Raw genomic sequence first — 15006 nt, 5'->3', positions numbered from 1 at the left:
GCAAGCTGCGATGTTATGGCTTATATCTTACCTGTCGCTGGCCTCCAGCACTCTGGCACTCATGCCGACTGCGGGCGTAGAAGCACGGGAAGACCGCGGAGTGCTAAGAGCAACAAAAGCACGAAGCGTAAAGCAACAAGCAAAGCCAGTTACAGCAAAGCATTAAGCCACCGAAGCTTTACATGGGTACTGTTCACACGGACATATACTGTACATGTAGCCTACATGCACAGTATATGTCCATGTGATGATGCAGCTATTATGTGACGGCACCAAGAAAACAACAGAAAATAAGCAAAGGGTTAACAGCTTTTTAGTGTTAGTTTGCGAGCGCCATTGCTACTGTGAATTATTCAGAAGTGTCTCCTTCTTTGACTAATACTATCATTACAGAGAACTTGCTCCAAAGTGCCTTTAGTAGTACCCAGTTAGTAGATCTGGAAGAAGAGACTAAGGTTCCCACCTTCCGCTGTCAGTCAAGGCGTTCTCGTCCGCCGTCCAGGTGACCTCGAGGTCCGGCTTGCCCTTGATGCGGGCGCCGATGTCGATGGTGGTTCCCTCCTTCACGGTGATGTTGTCACCCAGGCGGAGGTCGATGTTACAGTCGGGTTGTTCTGGGAGGAAACATTTAAATTATTTTTCGTTTATTTTCTCTTGATTGCATTGTGGTATGTATTTTCATGTGAAGCAGTGCAAAGTCACTAAGCTTCTCGTACCTGGCTAAAACTACATCATAAATAAATAAGTAAATGAATGCATGAAAGAAGACTAGTAAAAAGGTATATTGTTCTCCAGAATATTGTTTCTTTGCAATCAGACGCTGTTAAAATTGCATTTACTTTGTCAAGCCAGAGAAATGCTGTATCTTCTGTAACAAATTTTCGGGATGCCAAGGACTGTTGCCAACACAATATACACATGTAACTTCTAAGTTCAAGCCCTCTTATTGTTCCACATGTTGGAATGGAGACGATTGAAGTAGACTGTAAAAACGTACCGATCTCGTCCTTGACCTGGACTGCGCGGGTGTTGTTGTACTTGCCGGTGCCGACCTTGTTCTGGGCGGCGACCTTGAACTCGTACTTGTCGTTCTCGATCAGGCCCGTGACGATGAAGCCCAGGTCCTTTAGTTGGTAGTCGTTACACAAGTTCCAGTCGTCAATGTCATCCTGGGGGTTCATAACGGATCGGTTACCATCTCATAACGTTATACATAGCTTTGTTTGCGTTTTACGTATTCTTGTATTCTTGACAATGTCATTGGCATTTGCAGGTTTTCGTATTGCTGCTCTAACGTATATGCCTATGAACTTCATAATCATCACAACCTATCACCATATTTTGGCCAATAAAAATACACACAGAATTTCAAGATGCATGTGGTGTCTCTCAAATAGTAAATCAAAACAGTAAACCAAGGCGCGCTACAATCCAGATGTTGTGAATTCAAAGACCTTCCATATTTATGCTCGATGCTGACGCTGACGCTGTTATAACAAAGTTTTGTTCCTATATATGATTACTATTTTGTTTTGTGTAGACGGTAGATTTGTGTAATTACTTTGAGGTTGCGGCTCTCCACGATGTATCCTGTGATTGGCGAGCCGCCGTCATACTTGGGCCGCTTCCAGACCAGCTCCACCGTCTTCCTGGTCACCCGGGTGATGTCCAGGTGCTCGGGCATGTCCGGTGGAACTGGGGAATGAAAAACAAAAATTAAGTCAGACTTGGTAATGTGAATAATATATCTGAAAAATCTGCTGGATAGCCAGACTATTCATATATGGAGAGAAAATGTGATACTTTTTGTATGTTTGGATACGTTTTTGATGGTAAATGAGTCTCCAATACTTCTGCTTTTTAGTGATTATAGTTGATTGACTTTGTAAAATACGATATTGCAGTCTTCAGAAAAAACAAATCCTTTTACCCAAATGATTTAATGCTTTATATTTTCATTTCGTAAAAAAATTGACAAATTTGCCATGAGTGACGAGCCGTGACTCACCGATCGGGTCGGATGCGGTGACGGGCCCGTCCGTCTCGATGAAGGGGCCAATGCCGTACTGGTTCTCGGCGGCGACGCGGAACAGGTACTGATAGTCCTTCTCCAGCCGCGACACAACGATGTTCTGTCGGGCTACGTTGGAGCTCACCTGATGGGGAGGGAAAAAATATTTGTAGACGTGTGAAAAAATAGCCCAATTTAATCATAGAGTCCCGCCAAAAACTAAATCATCTTACTATTTTGCAACAATTTACAAAAGCGGGCTCAAAGTCCAACACTTCTGCCCCATGATGCTCATTTCAATGATAATTGGTAATTGGAGATCTACTTTAAACTTATCACTTTCCTCAGTAGAAAGCAGTGAAAGTTTACCTTTTCTGGATAAAGTTCTTACAGAAGCGAAAGTTGACGTTTTCTTGATAAAGTTCTCACAGAATCTAGTTGCCTATAAGGAAAATCCGCCCACCTTGTACCAGCCCTTCTGTCCGACGATGCGTTTCTCCACGATGTAGTTGGAGATCTCGCTACCGCCGTTATCGTCAGGCATGCCCCAACTGAGCGGCACAGCGTTCTCCAGAACACGGCCAACCTTAAACGGTGTGGTCGGCGGGCCGGGTGGACCTGGGGGGAGACAAAAACTCGTTTTTAAAATGATTCTAGACACACTGTAAGTTATAGTACAATGCTAAACTTTCTTCCAACACAAAGGTATGCGCGAATCAAATTTTCAACGACCACTGGCACCTTCTTCAGGATCAATACTGTAAGTTAATTAGTTTTCTCAAGGATTTGATTTCGGGGGGAGGGGAGGAAGTTTCTACTGCTTTAAGTCTGACGTCCAAATAATAGATTGCATAGATCTATCAATTCGCTTCTTTTCGTGAGCTAAGTATTTTTGATCACAAGTTTTATGGTCACAGTAAAAGTTTGAATCCTCTATAAGTGAAAGTGACTTACCAACGACCTTGACCCTGATGTTGACGCTGACGTCACCCAGAGGGTTCTCCAGGTGCAGTGTGTAGCGTCCTGCGTCCTTCTTCTCACACGGGGAGATCACCAGAGTGTGGGAAATCTCCGTGTTTTCTGTCTTCATGCGGTCGTTAACAAGAACCTGGGAGAAAGAAGAAAAATGGTTAAAACTCACGGAACAGATTATGTACTTATCTATTTACTTATTTATTAAGAGTCTCCAAAATACAGTAGAAGACCTATTTTTAAGGCCTCTATATTATTGTAAGCTAGGAAAGGCTACAAATAACTCTTCCCATGTACTTGGCCAACTGTAATGTGCTAAATCATAATCTTTACGACTGGCTACCTTAAAGTTTCCACCACCCAAAAATAGCCGTAGGTCCTGTGTTCTTTCAATACAGATACGTAATTGCATCAAGAACATTTGTGATTTTAAGAAAAAGAGACATGAATCTTAAGTATTTCTTACCCTACCTGAAAGACAGTTACTTTAAACACTACATGATTTTAAGAAAGGAGACATAAATATTAGGTATTTCTTGCCTTACCTGGAAAACAGTGACTTAAGACACAACGTGATTTTAAGAAAAAGAGACAGGAATCTTAAGTGTTTCTTGCCCTACCTGGAAGACAGTTACTTTAAACACGACATGATTTTAAGAAAGGAGACATAAATATTAAGTATTTCTTGCCTTACCTGGAAAACAGTGACTTAAGACACAACGTCATTTTAAGAAAAAGAGACATGAATCTTAAGTGTTTCTTGCCCCACCTGTCCGTTGAAGCTCCACTCCATGCTGGGTCTCGGCTTGCCCTTGATGAAAACGGGGATCCTGAGCGGAGTTCCCACCTTCACGATCATCAGCTCCTTCACGGAGGCGTCAAGCTCGTAGTCCGGCATCTCGGTCGGGTCTCTCACCTGTGTTAGACAATAATCACACTTGGTGTTTTGTTTCAATGTTGACATAAGACACGGTCACATGCATTGTGCGAATTTACCGCAATGGCAATTCCTGGCATCTTTGTCGGGTACCTCACCTGTGCCATAATGCAATCATTCTGACTTACTGTATTGTTTCAATGTTTTTTCTTATACATTAATTATTTGAATGCTCTTTTCTACAACCTGCTGTGGTTAGAAATATCAACGTGAAGCTTGAAAACCAGGTATGACTCAACTTCCACACTTCCTCCTTCAGCTTCACAGAGATGAGATTGCCAACCACTTCTAGCACAAAACTTTGTAATCTGTTAGGGTTGTATCTAGTTTGATCGCTTCCCAGTATCGTCTACCAACACAGATGCACCCGAATATCATGCGATGTCCGCAGAAGTGTTTTAGAACCCAACACTGACCTGAGTGATGCCCGGGGTCTCGGCGCTCTCGCCCTGCCCGGCAAGGTTCACGGCGCTGACCCGGAAGACGTACTTCGTGTTTTCGGTGAGGTCACCCATCGTCAGTTCCTGTCCCACAATCCTGTGCAAAGGGACAAAGTATGCAATCAGTTAGAACACATTCCACAGCAATTACTTGATGTGTTTTGTTCCCTACAGTGTTCATTCCTTGATGAATGTGATTAAAAATAGAATTATTCTTATCTACGTTCCAAACATGGCAAAGGATATTAGAACATTTGACCTTTATGCAAAATACTATTTTACACCTGTCTGCTTGCATTTTTGTCACTGTTGCTATTCGTAAGCAAAATGCAGAGCTTTAAATTATTCTTGAACATTACAATCTTTACACTATCGTTTAATGCCACATATAATTCTAACGAACCTCTCCGTGGTATGGCAGACATCCCAAATGTCGGAGTCGAACTGGCGGCGCTCCACCACATAACCGATGATGCGGGAGCCGCCATCATCCTCAGGAGGCAGCCAGCGGAGGGATACGGAGCGGCGAGTCACATCCACAACCTTGGGTGTGGGTGGGCCTGGCAGTCCTGTAGACGGGAAAGAAATAGTGCTATGAATATCAGATTTACTTTCTTGTTTAAATGATGGACAATATTTCAAGAAATTGGAACAGAATTGTACTCCGACAATGAAATCAGAAACGTTATGTAAATATAGGCTTACTGATTGGTGTAGCTGGTGCCCTAGGCACGCTGGGGAAGCTTGGTGGGCCAACCCCAGCCCTGTTCTCTGCGGCCACACGGAACTCGTACTGTGTTCCCTCCACCAGTCCTGTCACCTTATGGTGCATGTCTTCAATGGCGAGTCTGTGTTGGGAAAACGCACAATACAAAACTGGTTAGGAACACGGAATTTACTAAACCACAGTATTGTAGACTAGACGTTCTACAGCATTAGCTAGCCTGCATCATACCTGCATTTTACTGGTTCCGATTTAATGTCTTTAAACAAGGTACCTTAATAGCACAGCAAACAGGAAGGGTAGGGTAAATTTGTAGGAACACATAACCTGTAACAACGAACAATATGGGACAGTTGTACGTGGTCTTTCACAACACAAGATCATATGTCACTTAGACTAGATAGACGAACAATTTCTCACCTGTTGATCTGCATCCACCTGGCTCCGGTGGGCTCCTTGCGCTCCAGCCAGTAGCCAGAGACCGGAGCGCCGCCGTCGTCCTTCGGCTTCTGCCAGACGATGTTCAGCCAGTTCCGGCCGGACTTCGTAATTTCTGGTGCCTCTGGTGGTCCAGGGGGTCCTGAGGGTGGGGAGGAAATAAAGGCATGTTAGTTAGTTCATCTGTAATCGGTATGTTCATTAAAGTATCACAGAACATGATTACAGAAAATGCATGACCGTTTTCTAATGAACAAAAACCTTTATTGTACATAGATACCAACTGAGTTAAATTTACAACCAAATACAAACCAAAAAAAGTACGTCAACCAACACAAGAATCATATCCTACTAAGTGAATTCGACTTCTAGCTTCTTTCTGATACTGAAAATGTAGGGACTGATATGTGTTACAATCAAAGCTCTGTCGTAATTCATTAGGAAATTGAACTTGTCTGTGTACCTTAAGTGTATGAAGTAGGTAATATAAGTGGAAACTTATAGCCAAACTTACCATATGGGCTCCTGGCCAGGGTAGGCTTGGACTCGGCTGGCGGGCCGACTCCGATGTTGTTCTCTGCCCTAACGCGGAAGACGTACTCCACACCCTCCAGCAGCTTGTGGGCAACGATCACCCTGCAAGGAACAGGCACCACCATCGGGTTAGTTTCTCACTTTGACAGATTCCATTTGATAGGATAATTCTTCTTCACAAAAACATCTAAGCTTTTGTCTCGATTTTGAAAAAAAGACATGACCAAATAATTTCTCAATCTTCATAGTAAAAAATCTCATTTGAATAATCATTTTGCTTAAAAATAATGTGAATTATCGTTACTTTAGTTTTAGCTATTTTGCATTGATTTTATTTTTTTGCTGTCTGTTCGTTTCTCTACGGCTTGCAACTCTGTCTCTTCTACAATGTAAAATCATGCAGCAATGTACTTAAGAGAAAGTCCATAAATTCGAGTGGAGTCTTACATTTTCTTGGGGTCGATGCTGGCTGAGACCTGTGTCCACGTGACCATGTGTACGTCACGCCTGTCTACTACGTAATTGGTGATGGGGCTGCCGCCATCTTGGTACGGCTTGCTCCAGGTCACTGTCATCTCGTTCGCGAACACGCGGCTGATCTTCACGTCGTTAGGCTCGCCAGGAACGTCTGGGAGGGGAGGGGAGAGAAAACATTCATTACAGGGAAAAATCCTTTGCACACACAATATCAATTGCCTTGGTTTCGCATTATCTTATCCGGTACTTCCCTGCGTTCAGTTGTAATTCCAGTGTAACTAACACATGCCCAACTACAAGTGATCCCATTTTTGTGGGACTCCGCAGTACAAAGGGAGAGGAGAATTCTGTAAAGAGCCTAAAGGTATTTTTTATGCAAGTAGGACGAGTTGTGGATAACTTGATCATTTGCCAGTAAGATACTGCAACTGAAAGTGTTACCGAAATGTCTTAAAATGTAAACCAATCCGTTCATAAAAAATCGTACTGTTGTGAAAATCATCCAACAAAGTTTCGTAAGCATTTACTATATATTATTCAGAGATCATTACAACTTACTGTTACACTCGTGCCAGTTACTGCATTGTACAATAACTCACCCAGAATGGTGACCTTGACAGTCTTGCTGGCCGAGCCGGCCTTGTTGGCGGCTGTGATCTGGTACACGCCCTGGTCGATCTTGCGCATGCACTTCTTGATGTCCAGGTTGGAGGATGATGCGTCGTTGACGACGCTGACACGGTCCACGGCCATGAGAGGCTTACCGCCGCGCTCCCAGCTGATGGCCGGGACGGGCTTGCCTGTGATGCCGGCCACGATGTTGATGGTCTCCCCGGCACGGACGGTCATCTCCTCCTGCAGCCTGATGCCAGGGGGAACTAGGAGAAAGGGAACAACTTGTGTCAGCACCCTTGTCAGGTGAAAAACATGACATTTACGTATCAAGGATCCTGGTCGTTCATGAACATATTTTACAGTAGACTTGATATCCATTTTGACATTGGCAATTTTGGATATTTTACATTGACGGAGACTCCCAAAAGTAATCTTCCACTATAGTTTTCAATATCAATTCCCTAGCTGGGTTTAAGTGCCACAAGGCACAGCAACGCAGCATTTCTGAACGTTGGATTTACAACACGCTGGGTATCATACTGAGGAAGGGCTATATCGAGACCTGATGGTCCAGTTTCAAATGTTAGACTAACTGTTATAGCGAGAGACTTACTGAGTTTCTCCCTGGTCTCCACAGGCGGTGTCTGGGCGTAGGGTCCCGGGCCCACTGCATTAACTGCGCAGGCGCGGAAGGTGTAAGCCTCGCCCTCGGACAGCTCCAGGAAGTTGTAGAACAGTTGCGTGACCTTGAAATTGGGGAGGGGGGCATGGCAATTAGATCATCGCAATAGATTGCTGATTGAACCTTTTGAGATCATACTATACTGTAATCAGAAAATCAAATTGTTCTATGTCGCACCTTTTGTTGTCTTTCAAATTTTTTGTCCGAGAGGCAATAATCTGTAAAACCCTGTTCTAGGATTAAAGTAATGACTAATGATTAAAACCTCACCTTAGAGTCGACCTTCTCAAAGCTGCTGCTGCCAGGTGCCTTCATCTCCATGACGTAGTGGGTGACCTTTGACCCACCGTCGTGTTTGGGCGGCTCCCAGGTGATGCCCACTGACCTCTTGGTGACGTCAGTGACAGTCAAGTTCTCTGGTGGGCCGGGCGGGTCTGTGTGGGATCGCAACAAACGGTTAACTGTGTTAGATATACTGATTGCAGTAATGTTAAGTAGGGTTCGATAGGTAAGCAATAGTTCGATAGGTAAGCAATAATATAAATATAAAGAAAAATGCCCCACTAAGGGGAAATTCGATATTAAATGACAGGTAAGAATAAAAAGAAATAGATTGTATCATATTCGTTTTCCTTTCGTTTTAAAAATGGAGTGATTTAAAGACAAAATAACTATTTCTTGCTTTTATTCCTACTAGATCTAAAGTTGAGGAATGGCCTACTAAATGGGAATTCGATAAATAACAGGTAATCATATTCGCTATTTCCAAACGCAGTAATTTAAAAAAAAGGAAATAATCTGCTCTTATTAGTTCTAAAGTTGAGAAAGTCCGCAGACTTACCGAGAGGCTCCGTCATCTTGATGGGCTGAGTCTCCGAGGGCGCGCCGACTCCGTACTTGTTCTCGGCGCACACCTGGAAGATGTACTCACACTCCTCCACCAGGTCCATGATGGTGATGGTGACGTCACGCGTGTCCGACACGCGCTGCCACGCCTTACGGCTGACGTCACGCTTCTCGATGCGGTACTTGGTGACCCTTGACCCGCCGTCGTCCTCTGGCGGCTCCCACTTCAGGGTCACTGTCCTCTTGGTCACGTTGCTTGGGTGCAGCTTGAGCACCGGGCCAGGAACATCTGAGGGGAGGCAGGTTGTCTCAGTCATTTGTACAAAAAGCCTTTTTTATAAATTTAAAAAAAAAGTATGTTACTTCATGTATTGAAACATTTTGTACAGAAAACTATTTTTTTTCTCAGGATAATCAGGATGGAAGGTTTGTAGCAATACGTTCTTTCAATCTCCCTACAGTCCTCGACAGTTGCATACTTTTGACAGGATATTTTGCAATTACATTTGGGTTGGGTACGTAGTTATACAGTGGCCCATCTCTGACACTTGGTACCATGAGCGTTAAAAGTATAGTTCTTGTGTTGATACAACACAGGTAAGAGAGTCCTCCGTACCTAGCACAGTTACAGAAGTCTGCATGGTCTTGGCTCCCGCCTTGTTCTCCACGGTCAGGGCGTACTTGCCGGTGTCGGTGCGAGCGGAAGTCTTGATGATCAGCGCGGTGCTGATGCTGGTGTTCTCCGGGTACCCCCGCATCATGGCCTCCGTTCCCACGCGCTTCCACGAGCACTTCGGCTCGGGTTTGCCCTGTGATCACAAGGGGTGTGAGATAGGTTAGATACGTCCGCAGACAAATAAGAATTAGTAGCAAAAATTAGTAGACTGTATCAATCAGACTAAAATTGTTCTTGGGCCTTTCTTTTAATTTGATTCATGGCTCGCGGTGCAGTTTTGATTTAGAAGCCTGCCACAAAAAAGTACTGAAAATATTTTCTTCACAAAATGCAAACAAAATCGGGCTCAATATGTATTATGAATAGCTTTAACCCACCTTGAAGTAGGCCATGAGCCGTACGGGGTTGCCGGCTCTAACAGTCACGCCTTCCTTGATGTCGGCGTCCAGATCCATCTCAACTTCCTCTGCAGGGTGACATGTCAAGAGTCAGACACACGTCAATTATAGATGTTCATCAAATCATTATTCATGTCATCATTACTAGTAATATTCAGTGTCGCACCAACTGTAGATACAAGACAGCACTGCTGCAGAAGTTAAGAAGAAAATGAAAATGTCCGGTTTCCAGTTTCAGGTTTCTTACCGATCCTCTCCTTGACGATGACCCTGCCGGGCACGTCCCCGGGCGGACCCTCGCCCACCTCGTTCACGGCGAACACGCGGAACCAGTACTCCTCACCCTCGTTCAGGTCAGGCACAACCAGCTCGCGCAGGTGCACCAGTTCGGTGTCATGGCAACGCTCCTGAGGGCGGAAATGATAGAAAATCGTTATACATGCAGTTAATGTCGTTTGAACTTAGGTTACACCAATTGAAATTCTCGGATTAGAAACAAATCATATGTCAACATAAAGGCAGAGTCTGAAGTCTGTACTGAAACACAATTTCATGGTGTGGTCAGAGTCAGATCACAGCCCGTTAGCTTTCTGCTTTCATGATGTCCTCTTGCTAGAAGTGTAAAAAAAAAAAAAATTCCAAAATCCGAGGAAATACATATCGGCGTGGCCTCAAGAAGAAAGATCAGAAATAAGGGACTTTTGTTCTAAAGTTTGCCTTTTGCTTCTAACGTTTCTTTTTATGAGTAGTTCTTGAATGTTCTTACCCAGTCGGCTTCGCCGCGGAACTTCTTCATCTCGACGTAGTAGCCGATGATGGGGCTGCCTCCGTCCCGCGCAGGGGGTTCCCACTCCAGGGTGACCGAGGAGCGGGTCGTGTCCACAACCACGGGGCGCGGCGGGCCGGGAGGAACTAAGGGGCAAAAACATTACATTTAGAATCTTATAATTAAGCACAGGAAGAATGTATAGACTCAACTAGTCAATTTGACAATATAGAGTACCAGGCGATGGATGCTGGTGTTTCTTCTTGATAACAGTTCTTGACTAAATACTGGACCGGGCAGAATTTACGGGCAGAAAAAGGTTGCATTCAGAACTCTTATGGTTATTCACAGGAAGACTGCAGAAGACTTAATGGGTCAATTTTCTTCGTTTCTTCGTAATAACAGTTCTTGCCTTAATGCCTATTCTAAAAATTGCATCCAAGTATGAGATGTATGCAGTCTAATGTCAAACACAAATCAAGGTACTGCTGGAATAAGAAATACGTCGTAACGTGCAACACATGGACCTTAGAAATTCTTCTGTCTAAAATGATGAGAAACAATAGTAGGTCTTGTACAAGGTGGCTGTACTTACTAGCTTGATCCTTAGCGACGGTAGGTTTGGTAGGCTTGCTGGGCGGACCCACACCGGCGGCGTTAATGGCGCTGGTGCGGAAGTCGTACTCCACATTAGCGTACAGGCCGGTCACGCGCTCACGTGTGCCCACGATAGGCGCCTTGGATACCTGTAGGAAAGGTGGGAATCCACTTATTACTATGCTACATAATGTTTTCTCATGTAATGTTACTTTTTTTATTTGATATGTATGTATATGTATGTCTGGTGTTACCTCCAGGGTACATTGAAAAGCGCCTAGAATAGGCAATATGTTACCCCTGGTAAAATAAACAAACGTCTTGATGCAGACACTATGGGATCTTGGATTACGGTTGGTGACACGCTGGCTATGGCTATGCTTTCTAAACGAGATTTTGTCTTGTGGACAAAGGTGAGATATCCTTTGCATATTTTGGCAAATATCTTAAGATGTATGATAATTGGTTGACAGCAAATTGACGGCATCGTACCTTGAACCATCGCTGGTTGTTGGAGTCTCGTTTCTCCAGCCAGTAGCCAGTGATAGGGCTCCCTCCGTCATCCAGTGGCGGTTCCCAGCACACGATCATCATGTTCCTGGACACGTCCGTGATCAGCGGGTTCTCAGGAGGCCCGGGCAACTCTGTTGGAGGTACAAAGGATTGTTATTGTACATTACTTTGGTGTAGGAGGTTTTCATAAAAGAGACTGACGGTGGATTGTATGGAGAAAACGATTACATGTAAGATATTCAAGGGAACATCTTATAGGACTTTCTGGATGCACAAGGAATGCAACATCAAACTTGGCTTACTGATGAGGCTCTTGATCATCTTAGGCCTGGTCTCAGTTCCGGGTCCGGTTCCAAACTTGTTCTCCGCAATGACGCGGAAGGCGTAGGACTTGCCCTCGATCAGGCGAGGCACGATAAAGCTGCACACTGGCACGTCACCTGAGAGAGGCAGGGGGATGGAATTGTTAACCTTATAAAATTAATTGCAATAAGACTCCGCTTGAACTTTCTACAAAGATGGAAAATCATATCATAGGATTTAGAACATAAGTGAACTGTATAACTACTTTTGTTTTTGAGCTTGGTGCTTCGGATAGGTTTTGACTTCTATTTTTGGAGTCGACTTATAGTACCAATAAAGGTGCAAAGTTTATAGATGCAAGCAAATTTTCAGAAACCATACTTGCAAAGGTGCATCTACAGGGACGTATAAAACAAGATACATTGATTGAAGTGAAACGAGCTGATATAACTGACCTTTGACCAGCACCCACTTGCCGTCGGGCATCTCCTTGCGCTGCACGAGGTAGCACGTGACGGGAGAGCCGCCGTCGTCCTTGGGGTGACGCCAGGACAGGCTGCAGGTGTTCGCCGTCATGCCGTCGATGTTCAGATCCTGGGGCGGGCCAGGTGGGCCTGGAGGAAAGATTCAGATAAAGAAAACGTGAGCGTGAGTGGGGCATGAAATTTGGGGTGACAGAATTTTACAAGCACCCTGGCAAATGTGACCCCGCATTAAGGCTGTGTATACGTCATAGCATCATCATCATGTACCTGTCATAGCTCTATGATAGTCTAGCTTTCATCTTCATAATAAAGATTTGCAATTAACTATTTCTGGTAATTATTTGGAGAATATACTAAAATGACTTGAAGCTACTTCAGGATGTCCAATAGCTATTTCATAGCACACTATAATAGCAAAAATAGGAATTTGCACATGTCCTTGCCACGCGATGGGAACAGGTAAAACTGATGCTTACCGTAGACAGTCACTTCACACTCAGCGGACTTCTTGCCGCTGTTGTTGGCCGCGGTGACGAAGTACGTTCCGGCGTCGTTCCTGGTGCAGTGTTGCACGGTCAGGATGGTGTCGATCAGGGACTGGGTGATGTCAGTGCGCTGGTCAGGTTTCAGGGTGTCATCGCCCTTGTACCACTCCACCTGTTGGACAGAAGTATGGATACATGAGTGAATGAATGAATGAATGAATGAGTGAGTGAGTTAAAAGAAGAGAATGAATTAAAGGATGCTTCAACAGAAGATCCCATATAACTTATCATCACAATTTTAGAACACAATCAATTTTGGGGAAAGACACAGAAGGGAGTTTCATTGTCACTGATTTTCATATCTCTGAGTGTGCCAAAAGACTATAAAATGGGTAGACTAGTTAGACTTCAGGTGAAGTGATCTCAAAGACCTGAAGAATTGAAGCTGTTCACTGAGAAACCCTGAAAAAGACATAAGATGATCAAAACATACCTTGGGAGCGGGGCGTCCGTCCAGGGCAGCGTCCAACACCAGGTTGGTGCCGGCCTTGAAGGTCAGCTGTGGCGGCAGGCGCAGCGATGGAGGCACTGGGGAGGAGGGACAACATTTCACATTTATCTCTCTATGCAGCACTTATACACGCGGCAAGGTTTAGATTGTAGCAAATACATTTTTTATGACGAAAATCTGGTTGGTTTGATGTTCAATATCATGTAGATAGTACCATGCACAGTTATGCCTAGAGTATGTAGTTACTATTACAATGCACATTACCTAACTATATGCGCCCATGCCTGTGCGGCCATTACATCGAACCATATGAAGAATCCCAATGATTCTTTCCAAAACTCCACGTTATTTGAACTAAAACAAATGCTGATCACAGAGTGCTGATTTCTCTCTCTCAATGTTTGATACTCACCTTGCTTCTCCCTGACCACGTACGGGTCGGTGACGGCCTGCTTGCCGGGCCCGACCTCGTTCACGGCCTTCACGGCAAACTCGTACTCCTCCATGTGGGGCAGGTCCGTCAGGGTGAACTTCAGCTCGGGCTCGGTGGCGGTGGTGTGGCCCTTCTTCCAGTCACGGTCACCGTACTGGGATGGGAGATAGAATATCCTTGTTACACGTGGCCGTAAAGGTTTATCTTTTAACATTATTGTGTTCAGCAACACTGAAAGTACTTTCAACCATGGCTGCAAAGTTTCAAATGATACTGTTGGTCTGACAAGTGTGGAGGAAGAGAAAGTATAGTATAGATGATGATTATAATCAATGTCACCAGCACTAGAACTTGCGGCATGAGTTTTTCTTCACATTTCTTTTATTTCCTGAAAACCTTTCAGCACATTGAAAATTCTGCTGTTATAAATATCCGATGATATTGTGTGAAAGGTCTAAAAGAACTCACCTTGCGGCATTCAATGACGTATCCCTTGATGGGCGATCCGCCATCATACTTAGGGATGTCCCAGGACAGTGACACTTCCGTGTCCATGGAGTCATAGATCTCGAGGTTCTGGGGCGGGCCGGGAGGACCTTTGTGGAGAAAAGGCAAATGCATTAGAAATCATTGTAAAATTTCTAAAAGGAAGTATTCATGTGGATACGTCAGGGCGCAGTATAAAATCTCTACCCTAATTTGTAGTTCCTAATGTTGAATTTTATGTTTATAAAATATTCTCTTCAATTGCGTAGGCCGTGCCCTATTCAAATCAGTATGTTACAAGCTTAAGCAACCATCCAGGTAAAAATGTATGTCCACAAAGGGTTTCCACCGTATGGAATGGAAATTCAAACAACGAACAAATGAATCATCCTTACCGACGGGGTCCATTGCCTTGAAGGGCGGGAATTCTGTGAAGTCTCCCACGCCGATCAGGTTCTCGGCAGCCACACGGAACACGTAGTCAGTACCCTCCTGTGGGGACATGGATAGTCATGAGTTGTGCAATTTAAAGACTCTAATTGAAGACCAAGCAAAGCCTATCTGAGCTATCATTTACATACAGGTACTAGGTCATCACCACATCTTGTCGCTCCATCTCCTTATCCAGTAGCGGCCCATTGGCCTCTCTCACATACAGAGAAATCCTGTCAACAGCA

At 44.3% G+C, this 15006-nt stretch overlaps 2 protein-coding genes across 2 annotated transcripts in view; both read right to left on the bottom strand.

Annotated features, from left to right (window-relative positions):
• Positions 1-6181, bottom strand: part of LOC118405513 (titin-like) — a 130426-nt gene extending 124245 nt beyond the window's left edge. Inside the window, exons 1-13 of the mRNA XM_035805016.1 lie at positions 6037-6181; positions 5505-5664; positions 5066-5208; positions 4764-4929; positions 4337-4457; positions 3753-3899; positions 2966-3119; positions 2475-2629; positions 2009-2156; positions 1562-1695; positions 998-1169; positions 464-614; positions 32-103 (exon numbers count right to left, since the gene is read on the bottom strand). Of these exons, the coding sequence (XP_035660909.1) occupies positions 32-103; positions 464-614; positions 998-1169; positions 1562-1695; positions 2009-2156; positions 2475-2629; positions 2966-3119; positions 3753-3899; positions 4337-4457; positions 4764-4929; positions 5066-5208; positions 5505-5664; positions 6037-6181 (1868 nt within the window). The remainder of the gene's footprint in view (positions 1-31; positions 104-463; positions 615-997; positions 1170-1561; positions 1696-2008; positions 2157-2474; positions 2630-2965; positions 3120-3752; positions 3900-4336; positions 4458-4763; positions 4930-5065; positions 5209-5504; positions 5665-6036) is intronic.
• A 318-nt stretch (positions 6182-6499) lies between these two features.
• The window catches only part of LOC118405512 (titin-like), a gene marked incomplete in the record, with an annotated part of 52924 nt that continues 44417 nt past the window's right edge, over positions 6500-15006 (bottom strand). The window contains 18 exon segments of the mRNA XM_035805015.1: positions 6500-6684; positions 7133-7411; positions 7762-7894; positions 8101-8264; positions 8672-8965; positions 9293-9485; positions 9730-9818; positions 9998-10157; positions 10517-10662; positions 11112-11262; positions 11606-11757; positions 11929-12066; positions 12385-12543; positions 12891-13071; positions 13393-13487; positions 13823-13997; positions 14312-14439; positions 14725-14821. Coding sequence (XP_035660908.1) covers positions 6500-6684; positions 7133-7411; positions 7762-7894; positions 8101-8264; positions 8672-8965; positions 9293-9485; positions 9730-9818; positions 9998-10157; positions 10517-10662; positions 11112-11262; positions 11606-11757; positions 11929-12066; positions 12385-12543; positions 12891-13071; positions 13393-13487; positions 13823-13997; positions 14312-14439; positions 14725-14821 — 2919 coding nt within the window.

The sequence above is a fragment of the Branchiostoma floridae genome, chromosome 18 (genome assembly GCF_000003815.2).
Source record: "Branchiostoma floridae strain S238N-H82 chromosome 18, Bfl_VNyyK, whole genome shotgun sequence".
NCBI lineage: Eukaryota > Metazoa > Chordata > Leptocardii > Amphioxiformes > Branchiostomatidae > Branchiostoma > Branchiostoma floridae.
The sequence above is the reverse complement of the archived record's forward strand: the minus strand, read 5'-3'. Positions and strand labels throughout refer to the sequence as shown.